At 38.1% G+C, this 21,900-nt stretch overlaps 1 protein-coding gene across 1 annotated transcript in view; it reads left to right on the top strand.

Annotated features, from left to right (window-relative positions):
* DCC (DCC netrin 1 receptor) overlaps positions 1 to 20,504 on the top strand; it is a gene marked incomplete at both ends in the record, with an annotated part of 1,161,813 nt that extends 1,141,309 nt beyond the window's left edge. The window contains 2 exons of the mRNA XM_082853095.1: positions 16,609 to 16,751; positions 20,415 to 20,504. Coding sequence (XP_082709221.1) covers positions 16,609 to 16,751; positions 20,415 to 20,504 — 233 coding nt within the window. The remainder of the gene's footprint in view (positions 1 to 16,608; positions 16,752 to 20,414) is intronic.
* Between the last annotated feature and the right edge of the window lie 1,396 nt (positions 20,505 to 21,900).

Here is a 21,900-nt window from a genome sequence, read left to right as displayed (position 1 = left end):
TCCTAGGTATTTTATTCTTTTGGATGCAATGGTAAGTGGGATTGTTTCTTTTATTTCAATTTCTGATACTTCATTGTTAGTGTATAGAAATGCAACAGATCTTTGTATACTAATTTTGTATCCTGCCAGTTTACTGAATTCATTGATGAGCTCTAGTAGTTTTCTGTTGGTGTCTAGGATTTTCTATGTATAATATCATGTCATCTGCAAACAGTGATAGTTTTACTTCTTCCTTTGTAATTTGGATTCCTTTTACTTCTTTGTCTTTTCTGATTGCTGTGCTTGGACTTCCAAAACTATGTTAAGTAAGAGTGGTGAGAGTGGACATCCTTGTCTTGTTCCTGGTCTTAGAGGAAATGCATTCAGCTTTTCACCATTAAGATGATTTTAGCTGTATGTTTGCCATATATAACCTTTATTATGTTGAGGTATGTTCCCTCTATGCCCTCTTTCTGGAGAGTTTATCATAAATGGATGCTGAACTTTTTCAAAACCTTTTTCTGCATCTGTTGAGATGATCATATGATTTTTATTCTTCAATTTGTTAATGCAGTGTATCACACTGATTTAGGGATGTTGAAAAATCCTTGCATTCCTGGGATAAATCCCACCTGAGCATGGTGTATGATCCTTTTAATATATTGTTGGATTCAATTTGCTAATATTTTGTTGAGGATTTTTGCATCTATGTTCATCAGTGATATTGGCCTGTAACTTCCTTTTCTGTGATATATTTCCTAGTTTTGATATCAGGGTGATGCTGGCTTCACAGAATAAGTTTGGAAGTGTTGTTTTCTCTGCAATTTTTTGAAATAGTTTCAGAAGGATTGGTGATAACTCTTCTCTAAATTTTTGGTGGCATTCACCTGTGTAGCCATCTGGTCCTGGACTTCTGTGTGTTGGGAGTTTTTAAATTACTGATTCAATTTTAGTACTTGTAGTTGGTCTGTTCATATTTCCTATTTCTTCCTGGTTCAGCCTCGTGAGATTGTGCCTTTCTAAGAATTTGCCATTTCTTCTGGGTTGTCCATTTTATTGGCGTATAGTTGTTTGTACTAGTCTCAAGATCCTTTGTATTTCTGTGGTGTCAGTTGCAGCTTCTCCTTTTTCATTTCTAATTTTATTGATTTGGGCCATCTCCCTTTTTACTTTTTTTTATTTTGACATTTGATTGCCAGTTAACTTTATTTATTTATTGGGAATATACATATCAAGTGTACATATCAAGTATATAAAATGGAGTTTAACAAGCAATTACAAAGGAAGTACTTTGTACAACTACCACCCAAATCAATAACCACCAAAACCTCAAATATGCACACCCCCTTTACAACTTCACTGTCATCTTTGTCTGTAGGCAGCATCTAGTTGGGTTTTGCCTTTTTATCTAAACTTAGTCTCTTTTTAATTGGTATGTTTTGATTATTCACATTTAATGTGATTATTGATTGGATTAAAATCTACCATTTTGCCAGCTCTTTTCTTTGTGGTCCAAATTTTTCTTTTTTCCTCTTTTTCTTGCATTAATAGGGATTTTTTAAATGATTCCATTTTATTTCCACTATTGATTTATTACTTATACCTCTAAAAAATTTTTTAGTGTTGTTCTAGGGTTTAAAATCATCTTTAATTAGTCTATCTTGAAATAATATTATACTACTTGCTCCAAAGAAGATACACAGACTGACAACAAACACATGAAAGAATGCTCAACATCATTAATCATGAGAGAAATTCAAATCAAAACTACAATGAGGTCAGAATGGCCATGATCAAAAAATCTAGAAACAATAAATGCTGGAGAGGGTGTGGAGAAAAGGGAACACTCTTGCACTGCTGGTGGGAATGTGAATTGGTACAGCCACTATGGAGGCTAGTGGGAAGCAGCCACATAGCACAGGGAGATCAGCTCGGTGCTTTGTGACCACCTAGAGGGGTGGGATGGGGGGAGGGAGGGAGACGCAAGAGGGAGGAGATATGGGAACATATGTATATGTATAACTGATTCACTTTGTTATAAAGCAGAAACTAACACACCATTGTAAAGCAATTATACTCCAATAAAGATGTAAAAATAATAATAAGATTATTATACTACTTCATGTGTAGTGTGAGGATCTTACAACAAATTTCCAGTTCTTCCCTCCCACCCTTAATTTCCAGTTCTTCCCTCCCACCCTTTGCTACTGTTGTCATACATTTTTTCTTGATGAGTCTAGCTAAAGGTTTATTGATTTTGTTTATTCTTTCAAAGAACCAACTTTTAGTTTCATTGATCTTTTCTATTGTGTTTTAAGTCTCCACTTATTTCTGCTCTGACCTTTATGACTTCTTCTTTTCTGCTAACTTTGGGTTTTGTTTGTTCTTCTTTCCCTAGTTCCTTTAGGTGTAAGGTTAGCTTGTTTATTTGAGACTTTTCTTGTTTCCTGAGGTATTCTTGTATCAGTATAAACTTCCCTCTTAGAACTTTTGCTGCTTTTGCTGTGTTCCACTGTGTTCCATAGGTTTTGAATTGTTGTGTTTTCATTTTCATTTGTCTCTAGCTATTTTTCATTTCTTCAATTTCTTCAGTGATCCACTGGTTGTTTAGTAGTGTATTATTTAGCCTCCACGTGTTTGCGTTTTTGGCAGTTTTTCCTTGAAGTTGATTTCTAGTCTCATAGCATTGTGGTTGGAAAAGATGCTTGATATGATTTCCATTTTCTTAAATTTACTGAGACTTGTTTTGTGTTCTAGCATGTGATCTATCCTGCAGATGTTCTACCTGCAGTTGAAAAGAATGTGTATTCTACTGTTTTCGGATGGAATACTCTATAAATATCAATTAAGTCCATTGGGTCTAATGTGTTATTTAAGGCCGGTGTTTCCTTGTTGATTTTCTGTGTGGATGATCTGTCCATTGATGTAAGTGGGATGTTAAAGTCCCCTACTATTATTGTAATGGTCAATTAATCCCCTACTATTATTGTAACAATTAATCCTTTTATGTGTATTAATATTTGCCTTAGGTATTTTGATGCTCCTATGTTGGGTGTGTATGTATTTTCAATTGTTACGTCATCACCTTGGATTGATTCCTTGATTATTATGTAGTGTGTTTTTCTCTCTCTTTAACAGTCTTTATCTTAAAATCTATTTTTTCTGAAATGACTTGTTGCTACTCTTTGATCTCCATTTGTGTGGAATACCTTTTTCCATCCCCTCAGTGTGTATATGTCCCTAGATCTGAAGTGAGTGTCTTGTAAGCAGCATATATATGGGGTCTTGTTTTCATATCCATTCAGACCATTTACATTTAAGGTAATTATCAATATGTATGTTCTTATTGCCATTTTGTTGTTTTGGATTTGTTTCTGTAGGTCTTTTTTATTCCCTTTCTTCTCTTATGATTTGATAACTATCTATCTTTAGTGTTGTGTTTGGTGGATTCCTTTCTGTGTGTATGTATATCTATTATAAATCTTTGGTTTGGGGATACCATGAGATTTTTGTATAGTGTATATCTATATCTATATAGATAATTGTTTTAAGTTGCTTGATCTCTTAATTTCAAAATGCATTTTAGAAACCCTGCTTATGTGTAATCTCCTCCTGCCCTCATGATTAGTGTTTTTTATATCATATTTTAAATCAAATTGTTTTAACTGCTTGTTGTGGATCTAGATGATTTTTCTACTTAACCTCGCCAGTAGCTTTGTGTGTGGATGATTTCCTACCTTTACTAGTGAGCTTTTTCATTTCATAATGTTCTTATTTCTAGTGGTGGCCTTTTCATTTTTCACCTAGAGAAGTTCCTTTAAAAGCTAGTTTACTGGTGCTGAACTCCTGGTTGTAGGTTTTTCTCTTAAATAGCTTGTGCTGTACCCTTCTCACCTACAGAGTTCTGCTGAAAAATCAGCTGATAGCCTTATGGGAGTTCCCATGTATGTTATTTATTGTTGCTTTTCATTTGCTGCTTTTAATATTCTCTCTTTAGCTTTTGTCATTTTAAGTAGTGTGTCTGTCTGTCTTGGTGTGTTCCTCGTTGAGTGAGTTAATCCTATATGGGACTTTCTGTGCTTGGGTGACTGAGTCACTTGGGTGACTGTTCCTTTCTCAAGTTAGGGAATTTTTCAGCTAGCATTGGCCTGCTAGTGGACAGGGCCTAGCTGGTCCCAGGATAAGGTCTGGCCTGCTGTGGGTGGGCTGGATCCTCAGGCTGCAGGATGGTACTTTTCTTGCTTTGTCTGGTGGATGGGGCATGTCTAGAAGCTTGTGCAGGCTTTCTGGAGGGAAGGTCTGGTGCCTGCCCACTGAGGGTGGAGCTGGGTCTTGGCCCGCTATTGGGCAGGGCTGTGTCAAGAGGTGGCTGTGGGCTCAGGAAGGTTTTAGGCATCCTGTCTGCTGACGGGTGGGACTGTGTTCCCACCCAGTTAGTTAGTTAGTTTGTTTGGCTTGAGATGTCTCAGCACTGGCATCTACAGGCTTTTGGGTGGGGCTGATGAGCCAAGATGTCAGGAGCAGGGTTCACATGGTAGAATTTTCCCAAATATGGCTGTCACCAGTATCTACATACTGAGGGTGAGTGACAGCCACACCTCACGTCTCCAGGAGACTCTCCAAGCAGTAGGTAGGTCTGGCCCAGGCACCTATCAAATCACTTCTTTTGCCCTGGGTCCTGGCATGCATCAGATTTTGTGTGCATCCTTTAAGAGTGAAGTCTGTATTTCCGTCCTGTGGGGCTCCTGAAATGAAGCCTTGCTGGCCTTCAAAGTCAAATACTCTGGGGGGCTTGTCTTCTCCGTACAGGACTTCCAGGCTGGGGAGCCCAACAAGGGGCTCAGAATTCTCACTACTGTGGGAGAACCTCCGCAACATAATTCTCCAATTTGTGGGTTGCCTGCCTGAGGGTATAGGATTTGATAATATCATAAGTTACCCCTCCTACCTGTCTCGTTGTGGCCCCTTCTTTATGCAGAGTTGTAAAAACTCTTTTCTTGTAGGTTCTTATCTTTTATATCCATGGTTGTTCTGCAGATAATTGTGATTTTGGTGTGCTCATGAGAGGAGGTGAGCTCAGGGTCTTCCTACTCCACCATCTGGCCGCTCTCCCATTTTCTTTTCCTTTGCTATATTACTCTGATAAAACTCAGAAATGTCACTGAAATTAAGAGAAGGTTTATTAAGAGAAGTTTTATTAAAATTATTTATGTTAAACCAATTATCAGCATAGTGCAGTTCTCCAAAGTGAAGAAATAAATATGAAGCAAAGTCTTCTCTAGAGGCTGCTCCCTAGATCTATAAAAATAGGAAAAGCTGTCAAAAATTCCATCATTTCTTGACATTGAAGAATAGGAGTGTAATACCCTGAAGTAAATGCTTTTTCTAATTGCTACTGATTTCACTAGTTCTTTGGGAGGGTAGGATTATGGCTGTCTTTCAGGCTGTCAGAACACCATCAGGCAAGGCAAAGGTTATCATGCCTTCAAATAACCCATCATGGAGAAGGAGCACACAAGAATGGGGGATTAAAGTTGGCTTTTAAACTGGCATATGAGGGCAGTGTAGAAAAAGCCAGACAGCAACAAAGGAAGGGTGACAAAGCCCATTTGCAACTGCAATCCAGGAAGGTTTAAATGACTATGTTGAGTACCTGAAATGGCTATAACATTGTAAATCAACTATATTTCAATTTTTAAAAATACAGAAGAAAATGATGAATGGACTCAGGATAAATCCCCTGCCAACAGTAGCAATCCATCAGCAGGTGAGAGGCAGCAAGATGGTTCCTAGAGTGAGTCCTCTGCAGACTGGACTGAGCTCTTAGACATCCCTTACTAATCCAGATGCCAGGTGACTACACTACTTTCTCACTTGAACATAGTCTATGCCGTTAGACTGGCTATTTTTTAGGAGGATGTTTGCTTGGTTTGAATGATGTAGAGAAAATAGATTCAGAATGTAGCCTTTTGGGAGAGCCACTAGTAAGGTCTCAGACATGAAGTAAAGGCATGTCTTGTAGTTCTTCAGGAGAATAAAAGAAGATGCAGACTTAGAAAATCAAAACAGGAGCCAGTAATACATAGTGAACTGCAAGTACATAAGTGAAGAAAAAACTGGTGACCTTGTAAGGACCAACCCAGGCTTTACCAGTTTCAAGACCAAAGTTGTCTTATTGGCTGTGATAAATCTCTCCTGGAAAATTTCCCTTAAATTCCCCATTCAGGAAGATGAAAAAAAAATGTAACACCCTGCTAATACTGAACTCTAAGAGACTCTTCAAAATTCTCCTCCTGTACGGGAATGTTATTGAAATTTTCTACCTTGATTTCTTGATCTTCAGGGACCTCAGTATTGTCTCCAGCAAAATAAAGGGAGGGTCACTAGATGAACTTCAAGGGCCGTCAGGGTTCCAGCATTCTAAATTGATTTGAATCTGTGAATATTACTTGAGAGAAGGCAGTAACATGAGGTTTAAACAAACACTGCATGGTCTTTGAGCTGAGGCAATGGCTTTAATTCCTTTTGTAAAATGCACAGCATCTTGCATGTATTCAACACTCAGTAGGTTCTAACTGTTGCCCAGACAATCAATTATCTTCTTTCTAATGGGTTTGAGCTGTGGTACTCTTCAGGCATATGTGTATCTTATTGTAATAATACAAGTATTTCAGATGCAGTATAACACACTGTGGATCTGCCCGAGTCCGTAGGATCTGAGGCAGCAAATATTCCATTAGAATGTATTTTAATAGAACTATAATTTCTCTCTGCAAAACTAGAAGTCTGATAAGTTATAAAAGAATCTTTATTCTTACATGTTTCCAAGTATACAACAGGCCTGTTTTAATTTCCTGCATAGTAGGCTAAGCCCATACCATTTACTTTTTCTTGTGTTACCCTTTGTATTGCTATATATATATATGCGCTAAAGTGAATTGTGTTAATTTGTGAATATGTGTTAGACATATTTGCCTGTGTTTAAGGGTTAAAATGTAAATTTTTCAGAAATAGATTATCTAAAAATTTAAAAACTAAAATTTAGGCAGAGATGGGAGACTAGAAGGATGTGGAAGCTCACCTCTTCCTACAAATATATCTACGTGTGGAACAATTCTCACTGAATGCTGTCAGAAGATCTCATACAACCAAAGCTGCAAGAAAGATCACCACATAACTGGGTAGGATGAAAGAGGGGGAAAAAAGGAATTGAGATGGGACCTGCATGTCTGGCAGGGAGTTATGAAACAAACAGGAAATGTTCCCTCACCCGGGGAACCTCCTTCTCTGGCTGGGAGGTCAGCAGGGACAGATAGGGAGTCTCAGGAAAGTGCAGCAACTGGCTTGCAGCAGGCAGCACAGACACTCCTTGCCACCTCACTGCACTTTCCGGCCTGAGACGCATGTCTGCTGCCACGCACAGTGCCTGGGTTCTGAAACTCAAACTTGAGCAGACAGACCTAGAGAGAGGACTTGGTTTAGCTGCACAGAGACAGCCTGAAGGCCCTGGAGTGTGGTCGAGGCCACAACTGGGAATGTGCACAGGATGGAGGCTGGGTTTGCCATAGGAGGCCCACTGTCAACATGTGCCCAAAGGGAGGTTGTGGACCCACCATAGCAGTCTCATCTCAGTGCGCTCACAGTGGGCACTGCTACGAGCTCTGGGAATGCACAGGCGGGTTGCCAACACGTGGATGTGGGGCATAAATCTGAGCCAATTCCTTGTGGTCCCACAGTGGGTGCTGGTATGTGACTTCAGCAAGTTCACACCAGCAGCTTTGTGAGTGCAGTGCTTGGGGGACATTCGAGCTGAACACTGGCATTCCCACAACAGAGACTGATCCAAGGGCAGAGCCTACAAGAGTGTACTTTGTGGGTGCCCACCAGAGGTGGCAGGCAACGTCACAGAGTGCATGTCCTGGTGGACAGCTCCTGGGGAGGAATATGCAGCAACTCCTTCCCAGTGGGAGGGCTCTAGTGCCACCTACTCACACCACAGCTTAAAACTGGATCTGGGGGCTTCCACTCCAACAACTGGGGAGCAGACCCTGCCCCTGAAAGAACTGTGACGACTATGGGACAAAGAGGAGGCCTCACCCCACATCCACTGAAGGCTCTGGTCACAACACCACCAAACACACCCTTTATCAGGACAAGGGCCAGCACAACCTGAGGAAAGAGGTGGCAAGCATCCGTACCAAAAAATGGCCCTCTTGCACCAAAAATACTGGCCTCACACAGGGTCACTCCCACATAAAAACAGCCCTTCAAAGCCACAGTAGATAACTATTTCTAAGTAAAATGAAAAAGCAGAGGAACCACTCCCAATTAAAAAATGAGAAATCCCCTGTTTGTTTTAAACAATGAAATACACCTCTCCAGTCTACCAGACTCTGAGTTCAAAAAGGAGGTAATAAAAATACTGAAGGAGTTAAGGAAGACTATCAATGGAAATGCAGATCACTGTAACAAGAAACTATAGAGGAGAGATTCAAAATTAGACAACTCAATTGCCAAGATGAAAACCAAGTAACAGGCAATAAAATAGCAAACTAATGGAGAAGAATGATGATGATCTCGAAGACAGAATAACAGAAATTACACAACCAGACAGAAAGACAAGTGAAAAACAAAGTAACACATGAGATCTATGGGATAATATAAAGTGTGCCGATTTATGCATAATAGGGATCCCAGAAGGAAAAAGATACCCAGGTACAGTAAGAACAGAGGGTCCCAAACAAGATGAACCTGACCAGACCCACAATAAGACATAATTGAAATGGCAAAAGTTAAATGAGTATTCTAAAGGCAGCAAGAGAAAAACGAATAGTTACAAGTGAACCCCCCCATAAGGATATCATCTGATTTATCCACAGAAACTTTATAGGCCAGAAAGGAGTGGCAAGATATATTCAAAGTTCTGAATGGGAAAAACCTGCAACCTAGGATACTCTAGCCAGCAAAATTAGCATTTAGAATGGAAGGAGAGAGAAAGAAATTCTCAGACAAGCAAAAACCAAAAGAATACATCAGTACTGAACCTGCTCTGAAAGAAATATTGAAAGATGTTCTCTAAATAGAAAAGAAGCAAGAATTTATAAGAAAGGGAAAAATCACAATAGGAGAGGCAAATACATAAAAGCATTGTAGATCACTTAAATAAGCCAGTACATATATTTTTTAAAAATCAAAAAAAATTTTTGTGAAAGTGATTTTAACTACACAGTGAACAGCAAAAGGATAAACATGAAGATGTAAAATAGGAAATCAAAATTACAAAGTGTCAAGGAGGGGAGTAAGTAAGAAAATGTAATTTTTTTAGACTGTGTTTGAGCTTATATGACTACCAGTCTCAAGCAAGTAGATATAGTAATGGGTTAACATACCTGCAATCCAGGGTAACCACAAATCAAAAACATATAATGGAGTCACAAAACTGAAAAGAACTCAAGCACAATACAAAAGAAAACCACAAAAGGAAAAAGCAAAAGATAAAGGACAAAGAAGAAATACAAAATCAACTGGTAAACAAGATTTAAAGTGGCAATAAATACATACCTATAAATAATTACCTTAAATGTCAATAGACTAAATGCTCTGATCACAGGATAGAGTGGCATTTGGACAATAAAACAAGAACCTACCATATGCTGCCTACAAGAGACCCACTTTAGAGTGGAGGACACACCTATATTGAAAGTGAGGGGAGCAAAAAAGATATTTCATTCAAATAGAAATGGGTAGCAATACTCATATCAGACAAAATAGACTTTAAAACAAAGTCCATAAAAAAAGATAAAGGACACTATATACTGATAAAAGGATCAACGCAAGAAGACAATATCACACTCAACACATATGCACCCAATATAGGAGCACCTAAATACATAAAACAAATACTAACAGACATAAATGGAGAAACTAATGGGAATACAATAATAGTAGGAGACTTTAACACCCCACTGACACCAGTGGACAGATTCCAGAAAGAAAATCAATAGGGCAACAGAGATCCTAAATGACACACTAGAACAGTTATACATAATTGATATCTTCAGAACATTAAATCTGGAAGAAACAGAATACACATTCTTCCCAAGCACACATGGAATGTTCTCAAGGATAGACCACATACTAGGACACAGAACAAGTCTCAACAAATTAAAGAGGCTAGAAATTATTTCAAGCATCTTCGCTGACCACAATGGCATGAACTTAGAAGTCAGCCACAGAAAGAGACATGAGAAAAAAACAATTACATGGAGACTAAACAACATGCTACTAAGAAACCAATGGGTCAAGAATGAAATCAAAGAGGAAATTTTAAAAATCCCTCAAGACAAATGACAATAAAAACACAACCATACAAAATCTATGGAATGTAGCAAATGCAGTCCTAAGGGGAAAGTTTATAGCATACAGGCCGTCCTCAAAAAACAAGAAAAACAACCTGACCTACCACCTAAAAGAATTAGAAAAAAGAACAAACAAAACCTAAAGTTGGCAGAAGGAAGGAAATAATAAATATCAGAGAGGAAATAAATAAAATAGAGATTTAAAGACAGAAAAAATTAATAAAACCAAAAGCTGGTTTTGTTGACAGAATCAACAGAATCAACAAACCTTTGGCCAGGCTCACCAAGAAGAAAAGAGAGAAGACCCAAATAAACAAAACAAGAAATGAAAGAGGAGAAATAACAACTGATACCACAGGGAAAAAAAATCATTAGAGATTACTATGAACAATTATGTGCCAACAAATTGGACAACCTAGACGAAATAGACAGTTTCTAGAAACGTACAGCCCACTAAAACGGAATTAAGAAGAAGTAGATAATTTGAACAGACTGATCACTAGAAGTGAAATAGAACCTATAATTTTAAAACTCCATGCAAACAAAAGTCCAGGACTGGATGGCTTCATTAGGGAATTCTACCAAGCATTTAAAGAACTTACACCGATCCTTCTCAAACTCTTCTAAAAGTTTGAAGAAAAGGGAACACTCCCAAAATCATTCTATGAAGCCACCATCACCCTGACACCAAAACCAGACAAAGACGCTACCAAAAAATAAAATTACAGGCCAATATCTTTGATGAATTTAGATGCAAAAATCCTCAATAAAATATTAGCAAACCAAATCCAACAACACATAAAGTGGATTTACACCATGGTCAAGCTGGATTCATGCCAGGGTCACAAGCATAGTTAAACATATGCAAATCAATCAACGTGATACATCAATCACATCAACAAAAGACAAAAAACACATGATCATCTCAACAGATGCAGAAAAAAACATTTGATAAAATGCAGCATCCATTCGTATTAAAAACACTCACCAAAGTCGAAATAGAGGGACTATATCTCAACATAACAAAAGCTATTTATGACAAACCCACAGTCAACATAATTCTCAATGGTGAAAAGCTGAAAGCCTTCTTGCTAAAATCTGGAACAAGACAAGAACGTGTACTCTCACCACTTCTATTCAACACAGTATTTGAAGTCCTAGCCACAGAAATCAGATAAGAATAAGAATTAAGTGTATCCAAATTGGAAGGGAAGAAATAAAATTGTCATTATATTTAGATGACAAGACACTATGTGTTGAAAACCCTAAAGTCTCCACACAAAAACTACTAGAACTGATAAACAAATATATAGCAAGGTAGCAGGATACAAGATTAACATACATAAAATCAGTTTCATTTTTTACACTAACAATGAAATATCAGAAAGGGCAAGTTAAAAATAAAATCCCTTTTAAAATTTCCTCAAAAAAATAAAATACTTAGGAATAAACCTGACCAAGGAGGTGAAAGACTTACATGCTGAGAACTATAAAACATTGATAAAGGAAATTGAAGACTATTTAAAGAAATGTTAAAATATATTCCATGCTCTTGGGTTGGAAAAATTATTATTATTAAAATGGCCATACTAACCAAAGCAATCTACAGGTTTAATGTCATCCCTATCAAGTTACCCAGGGCTTTTTACACAGAACTAGAACATATAATCCTATATGGAACCATAAAAGACCCAGAATTGCCAAAACAATCCTAAGGAAAGAGAATAAAGCAGGAGGCAAAATCCGCACAGACTTCAGACAGTACTACAAATCTACAGTACTCAAAACAGCATGGCACTGGCACAAAAACAGACATATGGATCACTGGAACAGAACAGAGATCCCATAAAGAAACCCATACACCTATGGTCAATTAATCTTTAACAGAGGAGCCAAGATTATACAATGGGGAAAAGATAATTTCTTCAGCAAGTGGTGTTGATAGAGTTGGACAGCTGCATGTAAATCAATGAAGCTAGAACAAACCCTCACACCATACACACAAAAAAGCTCAAAATGGCTTAAAGACTTAAATATAAGACATGACACCTTAAAACTCCTAGAAGAGAACATAGGCAAAACATTCTCTTATATAAATCGTAGCAATACTTTCTTACGTCAGTACTTTCTTAGTCTCCCAAGGCAATAGAAATAAAAGCAAATATAAACAAATGGGACCTAATCAAACATAAGTTTTTGCACAACAAGGAAAACCTTAAATAAAATGAAAAGACAACTTACAGAATACAAGAAAATACTTGCAAATGCTGTGACAGAGGAGATCCATCTCCAAAATATACAAGCAGCTCGTACAGCTCAATATTCAAAAAAAAATAAACCACCTGATCAAAAAATGGGCAGGAGACCTAAATAGACCTTTCTCCAAAAAGACATACACAGATGGCCAATAGGCACATGAAAAGATGCTCAACATTGCTAATTATTAGAGAAATGCAAATCAAAACTACAGTGAGGTAGCACCTCACACCAGTCAGAATGGCCATCATCAAAAAAATCTACAAACAATAAATGCTGGAGAGGGTGTGGAGAAAAGGGAATCCTCCTGCACTGTCGGTGTGAATGTAAATTGGTACAGCCAGTATGGAGAACAGTATGGAGATTCCTTAAAGAAGTAAAAATAGGGCTTCCCTGGTGGTGCAGTGGTTGAGAGTCCACTTGCTGATGCAGGGGACACGGGTTCGTGCCGCGGTCCGGGAAGATCCCACATGCCGCGGAGCGGCTAGGCCCGTGAGCCATGGCCACTGAGCCTGCGCGTCCAGAGCCTGTGCTCCGCAACGGGAGAGGCCACAACAGTGAGAGGCCCGCGTACCGCAAAAAAAAAAAAAAAAAAAAAAAAAGTAAAAATATAGTTACCATATGATCCAGCGATTCCCACTCCTGGGCATATATCTGGAGAAAACTCTAATTTGAAAAGATATATGCACCCCAATGTTCACTATTTACAATAGCCAAGACATGGAAGCAACCTAAGTGTCCATCAACAGAGGAATAAAGAAGATGTGAGATATATATATAGATACATATACACACACACACACACACACACACACACACACACACATATATATATACACACAAAATATTACTCAGCCATAAAAAGAATGAAATAATGACATTTGCAGCAACATGGATGGACTTAGAGATTATCATACTAAGTGAAGTCAGACCAAGACAAATATCACGTGATATCACTTACATGTGAAATCTAAAACATGATACACATGAACATATTTACAAACCAGAAACAGACACACAGACATAGAAAACAAACTTATGGTTACCAGAGTGGAAAAGGATGGAGGGGAGGGATAAATTAGGAGTTTGGGATTAGCAGATACAAACTACTATATATAAAATAACCAACAAGCACCTACCATATAGCAGCACAGGGAACTATATTCAGTATCTTGTAAGAACCTATAGTGGAGAAGAATCTGAAAAAGAATATATATATCTGAATCACTTTGCTGTACACCTGAAACTAACACAGCATTGTACATCAACTATGCTTCAATTTTTAAAAAAACCTAAAATTTAAAATTCAATAACAATTAGATTTCACCATACACCATCAAGAAAATCAAAGTCCAAATTGTAACAAAACATATAAAAGATATATACATAAAGTGTTAATTGTTGAAATGCCGCTACTCTGTTCTACTAAAAGTAGGGAAGGAAGAGGTGACTCACAGAATGTGACCTATAGGAGGAACAACTTTCCATGGCAATAAAGCTACGTTCGGCTTTCATCAGCATATTGTGAACATTCTCGAAGGGATTATAAACAGAATTCAGAAAATGAAATTCAGAGTGGGAGTTCAACAGATACATTCTCAACGTTCACCAGTACTGTATGAAAATTCCTCGTTAAACTGTGTGCTTTCCCTTAGGTGACCATCTATAAGATTAATGTGAATTACACAAGGTGGAGTATGTAGAGGGCCATTTTATAGCATCGTTCTGCCAGGGTTCTTAAATGCCTGCCTTTGTATTTGGGGTTACAACTAAGTTGGCTCTAGGAACACAGTGTTTATAGTCAGAGGCAGACTTACTATATAAATGATTTCTTCAGATCTAACGAAAACCAGCTGGCATTACATTCTCTGGAAGAATGAAGGTTTGCCTATTGTTCAAAGAGAAAAAAACTGAGAGTGAAAATTGATCATGTAAGACAAACCCAAAATCACTTGTGGCGCAGCAGTGAGTACCAAACGTATGTGTATAGGACTTTGCTATTTAATTTTAAACATGTTTTGGTTTTATAGCATAGTATTAGAACTACAAGCTTATAAAGGTTATGCCAAGTTTTATGTTTGTATAAATTTAAACAACATTGTGATAAAAGTAGCTTAAATTAATGCTAAGTTCATTGTTTCCCCTTTAAATTCAAACATAATTTAACTACAAGAAACTGTAATACAATAAATAGTTTCTACCCTCAGGTTACTTATAGTCTTGAACTAGATTTCATATTCTTTTACATTGCTTCTTCGAAAACCTCATTTAAATTGGATGGACTAGATCAAAATATCAATGATAAAACCTTAATTTGCTCAGTTGCAAATCCTTGCTCTGTCTGCCCTTTTGAAATGTATGAACTTAAGCAAGTTACTCCATTTCTCTTCATTTTAGCATCCTCATATATGAACTGGAGATAGAAGGCTTGTTTTGGCAATTAAATATTAATAATAGCTAGCTCTCTTTGAACAAGTTACAGGAAAGCAGCCACTTTAATCTTATCAATCCTCACAAATTATTATTTCTATTTTATAGATGAAGGGACAGGCAAGAGGAATTAGTTGAACAAGGAATTACATATGTAGTACGTAGTTAGGCTTTATAGGATCTGAATTCAGATTGGGTTGGTAAGTAGCAAATTCTTCTGCACTATGTTATTTTGCCTAAAATAAACTAAAATGCTTAGCATAAGTCTAGAGCTTAGTAGGAACTCCATAAATATTCCTTCCTTAAGAAAATTATTCTTGTTTCTCCTGTCTCTATATCTCTTCTCATATGAGTTACCAAAAACCTCAGATCACCCTCTAGTGATAAATGATTCTAACTGCAGACTTTGAGCCTTGGTTTAAGAGAAAGAGTGAAAGAATATAAATATGAAGGAATTAAATGCTAGGCCACGGTATGAAAAAGTGTGCTTTTGTTGGGATTTAGCATTTAGCAAATTGCTAGCCTCCTAGATTGTTTGCATTCTTTCTTTCCCAGTAAGCAAATACCCCTTATTTCTCTGACAGTAGAATAACTTTTGAGTTTTATTAACTAGCATTATGTTTTTGAAAGTATGGTCAAAATAACTTTTTTCCCCGAAAATATATAGTACACCATTGGGATCATTAGAACTTAAATATCATCACTGATGATAGAAGAGAACTGGGGCAAACTTCTTTTGATGACTTCAGTACCTTCTGTGCTGAGGTCTTTGGTATAGTACTAAGAATGACAAAAGTCCTTAGGTATGTAAGGTATACTAGCTGATTCGGTATGCCTTTATAAACTTTTTGTTTTAGACTATAGGGACAAAGTTATATTACTGCTATAATCTAAAGCAGAATTTACAAGGCAAATTTTAGACCCAAAAAGAAAAGGTAGCCATTGTTTATAGCAGACTAAAGTATCATTTGGGAGAAACTCAGCAGTTACTCAAATGATTTTCATGAGGATTAGAATGTATGTCATTGAGAGACACTAATACTCATCAGGACAGAATCATGCCTTTTTTCTTTTCCGAAAGAAAATCAATAATGATGTTCAATCAGGTTAGCCGTAAAGGACTGTTTTGTACCGTAACATCTAACACTCATTTCCAGATCAGAGCAACCATCTCTTTTAACTGCACAAATATTCCTTGGCACTCACAGTTCATGGCTTATATAGGTGGTTTAGCCCAGGGCTTTCTGGCTCAAAGCTGAGGCTGGCCCAAAATGAGCTGGGCTGACACTTTAGAAGGTGTGATGAACAGTCTGCAACTCCCAGGCAACCTTTCACAGGGAGATTTGAAATCCACTTGAAATTACGTATGACCGGTGGAGCTTCACCTGGAGAGGCCTAATCGGGATTGTTTTCGATTCAGTAGAAATAAAATAAGCCTGTTCATTGTGTCAGAATCCATCTCTAGACTGCAGAATGAACAATAACCTAAAATCAATGCCAGCCCACTGGATTCGGCTTACATGCGTGAGAGTTTGTTCCAGGGTGTTTTATACGGTACTTTCATCACTCTGTGTTTTCCTTTTAGGGCCTACTCTTCCCAAGACTCATGTCAAAACAGCCTCTCTTGGGTTGGCTGGAAAGGCAAGATCTCCTTTGCTTCCTGTATCTGTGCCAACAGCCCCTGAAGTGTCTGAGGAGAGCCACAAACCAACAGAGGATCCAGCCAATGTAAGACCATCCTTGAAATTCATGCCCCATTAAGGGAAGCACTGCTGTGCAATGCAGTCTAAGCCAACCAGCATTCCCCATTAACCCCAAGCCCTTGTTGTTCTTATTGTTTGTTTAGTTCTGTTTTCCTGCACTTACATATGAAGAGAAGAAACTTTAGGGAAAAACATTGTATCAGGGATTTAGTTATATTAAAAAATCGTTGGTACTTAAAGCCAACCTTATAAATACAAGCAGATAGCAACAGAATGAGTGACTTTACATACATATATGTATATATACACACGTGTATATATATGAATATACACGTGTGTGTGTATATATACATAGATAGATATACACTATCATCACTATCCTATAATATGAACCACATGTGTAATTTAAAAGTTTCAAAGAGTCACATTAAAAGATGTAAAAAAAAAATTATACACACACACACATTTTCATCAATGAGATGAAACACCTTGGCATACCTGGAAATATAACTATATAATTATTCTTTAAAATAGAAAAATGGTAATAAAGCTATACTCTGAGGAGCTTTCTGAAGTTATACATGTCACTTATAAAATCATAAAATAGCCTAGAAATACAGAATTGAGAAGAGGAAAATACAAAATGAAGAAATGAAGGAAGGAATTTAGGAAGAAAAAAAAAAAGAAGGAACTGATATATTTAGAGGGAAAAGTTTAGTTATTTAATGAGAGAAAAGTTTGCCAACTAAGGGAGGCAGCTAAAAAGTGATCAAATTAGAAAACTCTGAAAAAACTCCATGGGGACCAAAAAAAAAATCGAAATTTTGAGAAAGCAAACAATTCCCCCAACAATGCATTTTGAGGGAGATTTAAAAAGACGTTGCCTGAAGGCAGCAGTTTAGAAAACTCTGGAGTCTTTCTGAATATAATTGGAGAGAAAACATTTAAAAGAAGGCTAAGGTACTAACACATATGATACCTTGAAAAATTAGAGGACTGGAGGGGAAAAAAAGATGCAAAAAAACCCAGATATCTGAATCATCTCATTTGAATTAACATAAATTTTTTCTTGATTTTATTGTTTTCAGTACTACAAATAATAAAATATTTTAACACTTGGAGATCAGACAATCTGGATATGTGTATGTGTGTGAATGTTTGCAGAAGTATGTTATGTAATTAACATACTTTCATACTTAAAAGATTCAAATTTACAAGAATCTAATGCACTGCTCTGTCAGGATATAGCTGTTTACATATTGCAGTAGTTTAGTGTCACAGTTGTTAGCCATATCTTAATTCAGATCAAATTCCTAAATTTATATAGCTCATCTCATAAGGACTCATGTCAGGTGGCCCAGTTTTTGCACTTAAGATTGACTCTCAGGGACTGCCCTGGTGGTGCAGTGGTAAAGAATCCGCCTTACAATGCGGGGAATGCGGGTTCGATCCCTGGTCAGGGAACTAAGATCCTGCATGCCATGGGGCAACTAAGCCTGCACGCCACAACTACTGAGCACACGTGCCTCAACTAGAAAGCCTGTGTGCTGCAAACTACAGAGCCCATGCACTCTGGAACCTGTGCACCACAACTAGAGAAGAGAAAACCTGCACTCCACAACTAGAGAGAAGCCCGAGCACTGCAACCCTGCGTACTGCAAATAAGACCCGATGCAGCCAAAAAAATAAAAATAAAAAAATAAACTGTTTTAAAAGTTCGATTAAAAAAATATAGTGACTCCAAGGAGTGACAGCCAAAAGTATAATATGAACAGCAATAAGATTATATAATATGTTAAAGGAAATATAGAAATGGGACAAATAATCTAGATCATCACTATTCTATAAAAATATAATGTGAATCACATGTGTAGTTTAAAACTTTCTGGGAGCCACATGAAAAGATGTAAAAATAAACAGGTGAGATTACTTTTAATGATATATTTCATCTAACCCAGTACTTTCAAAATATTATCATTTCAACATGCAATAAATATAAACATTTATTAAGGTATTTTACTTTGTTTGTATTAAGTGCTCATAATGTGATGTGTATTTCATGTGTACGATGCATCTATTCAGGCTATCCATATTTTGAAAATCCAGTAGCTACATGTGGTGTGATGTTGCTGGATTGGACAAGATCTAAATAATTTGAGAAAACTACACAGATAACTATGACATCATTTTGGGAAAGGAGTTATCAAATTCATCAGTTCACTTCAGCATCCCTCCTCATACCTAGGTCAGTCTTTTGGGCCAAACTGGCTACATCTTTCAAGCCCTGTTAAAACTCTGAAGATTACACATTACACGACCAAATCATTCACTGGCAGGCTGAGATTCCCATAAGAAGGTACCATTTCCAAACTGTTTAATACCACAAGTTGTTTCTTCTCCACCAGTGTTCTCATGGCATCCAGGGTGTTTATTTGGCAGGACTTAATATACATTCTGACCATAGTACTGAGTAATGCTTCCTGGCCTCCACAGAGCAAAACGTCATGCCTCAGGCCTCAATTTGGTTCAATAATTTCAATAAGTTCATCAAATGAATGAGCTAACCAAGAATAACCAGGTAGAGTCGGTACGTATACGTCCAAACAAAGGGTATTTTGAGAAAGGAAAAGAAAAAAGATCCTAACATTTATTGAGCACTTAGCACTCGCCAAACTGACCTGGTGAATCCTCCCAGCCACCCAGTGAGGTAAGCTTGCTATTCCCATTTGACAGATAAGGAGACAGACTCAAAAGGTCAAGTCTATAGAAGAACTGGGATTCAAATCAACACCACAGCCTTGTTCTCCCCACTGGCTGACCATCACAATTAGCTGGGAAGCTTTATAGAAGGAAGAGATTCTAACCTTTCCTTGACCTACTGAATCCAAATCCCCGAGGCTAGTGACCAGGGGGTCTGTGCTCACTAATAGCGAGGTATTATTAATGACACGATTCTAGTGGCTCACGGTAAGGGAGAGTTACAGACAGTATGGTCACTAAGATTCTGCAGTTCAGGCTTTCCATTTTATCCACCAATCAACCCGTGTCATAAGGTCACCTCTACAACCACGAACAGAGGCAGTTCTGGTTTGGGGTGAGAATTCTGTTTTCACACACAAACTAAGGTCATAATCCTCAGACTTTTCACTGTTCAGGTCAAGTTCCCACACATAAAAAAGTGCCTATGTGGTGTTACCAAGAACGGAGACCTGGTGATGTAAATTCTGTTCATATCCTAATGGAAAGGAAAAGGAACATGTTGACTATGTACCATGTGCTGAACACTGATAAGCACTAAACATGTCACAGGATGCTGAGAATAGCCTATGAAATAGACATCATCATCATCATTTTACATCTGAGAACTACACGTCACAGAGGTTTACTAACTTGTCCAAGATCACACAGTTTGGTAGAACTTGATTTGAAACAAGATTTCTTCTGACACTAAAGCCTTTGCCTCCTCACACGGATGAACACAGTGAAATAGCAGACAGTCATTCATCACTGCCTCTTTTATTACCAGCATCTTCCTTCAATGATGATATGCTGAGTCCACAGCCCCTGGCTATGGGCCACCGTGCCATGCATGAGAATACGGCGAATCAATTAGACATGGCCCTGCCTTAACCAAAGGAGCGCACCGATATCCACCTGCACTAATTCTTTGTTCTCATTCTCTCTGTAGGTGTATGAACAGGATGATTTGAGCGAACAAATGGCAAGTTTGGAAGGGCTAATGAAGCAACTTAACGCTATCACAGGCTCAGCCTTTTAACACGCATTGCCGAATTGATGAGTTGAATCTTCCGGGACCTTTGCAGCATTACCAATTACCCATAAACAGCACACCTGTGTCCAAGAACTCTCTCCAGTGTACAGGTTAACCATCAGGACCACTGAGTTCTGGGAGATCCTGAAGCAGTTCAGAAGGAATAAGCATCCCTTCTTTCATAGGCATCAGGAGTTTCAAAATGATGACTCTGGGGTCCCTTAACAAAAGCAAAGATACATCTTCACTGCAGTGTCAAAGCCGAAGCTGCTAGAATAGTCCTGGGCCTTTGCCACTGCAGTGACCACAGTGTCATGACAGATGCTTACGTTTTCCTTCATCAAGGCCTGTCATTTTCTTCTACGTGTAGGTCTAGTCTTACAAAATGCAAGTGCATTATTGAAGCCTGTACCCTGCCGTGGCAAATCAGCGCAAGCTCACTGTTTTATTTTCAAATTTAAGGTACAAAGCACCCATGGGAGTTTTCTCACCACATAGCACCAAAGGATTGGATGTTTTTCTGACAGCACAAAAAAGTAAACAAGTAAACAAAAGGCAGCAAATGCTTACGTTTTGTAACTCAAGTCATTCTTGCACAGGCGGTGGAATTCAGCAAGTGGCTGTAAAATTCACCCATTTTAGCAAGTATTGGTAAATCCACTCTTGGTTAACATTGATGTCTGGAGAACAGGAACATTTAGAAATCTGCAACTAGTGGCATCCTGCCAGCAACCAGTCCGTTTCCTAAAAGAGGATACAATATGCAATCTTTTCAGACACATGATAATGACGTGCTTAAGCTTGTAATAGGAAACTTTAATTTGGGTGGCTTTCACGCCATACCACACTGTGATGATATTTCAAAGCTTCACCAAGTCCATCTCCCTCAGGAGTCTGGCTAGACTCCACCCCATCCCTCCCTGAGTTCCCCTTGGCAACCAGCCCTGGCCAGGTGGCTGTCTCCACACATCCCTTGGCCTCCTGACCAACCTTTCTGAAACCCTCTGTGGAAATGGCAGAGCCATCACGAGGGAGAGAAGGAAAATGGAAGGCAGTTTCAAACAGTACCTTCTCTTGAGTGATGTCACTTCCACCAGCAGAGTCCTCACTGACTTAGAGCAGGCCGTGTTGGTAGGTGACAACCACCGAGCTCTGTTGTCAAGGAAACCTTCTGCACCATGCCTGCCCAGAGTCAGAGAGCAGCAGAGGGGAAGCCATCACTTGACACTTGTGACACATCCTAAACCCAGTGGATACTCTTTAAAACTGCATCTTCATTGTGACATAGAATCTTAAACTCCCACTGCCGTGTTTATCTACAGCTTGCAACTAGGTGAAATTAAAAAGATTTTGTGTGCACCCTTTTAGTTTTTGAATTTGAAGCTGCATTTGGAGTTAATCC

The sequence above is a fragment of the Leucopleurus acutus genome (genome assembly GCF_964270905.1).
Source record: "Leucopleurus acutus genome assembly, chromosome: 13".
In the NCBI taxonomy this organism is placed as follows: Eukaryota; Metazoa; Chordata; class Mammalia; order Artiodactyla; family Delphinidae; genus Leucopleurus; species Leucopleurus acutus.
The sequence above is the reverse complement of the archived record's forward strand: the minus strand, read 5'-3'. Positions and strand labels throughout refer to the sequence as shown.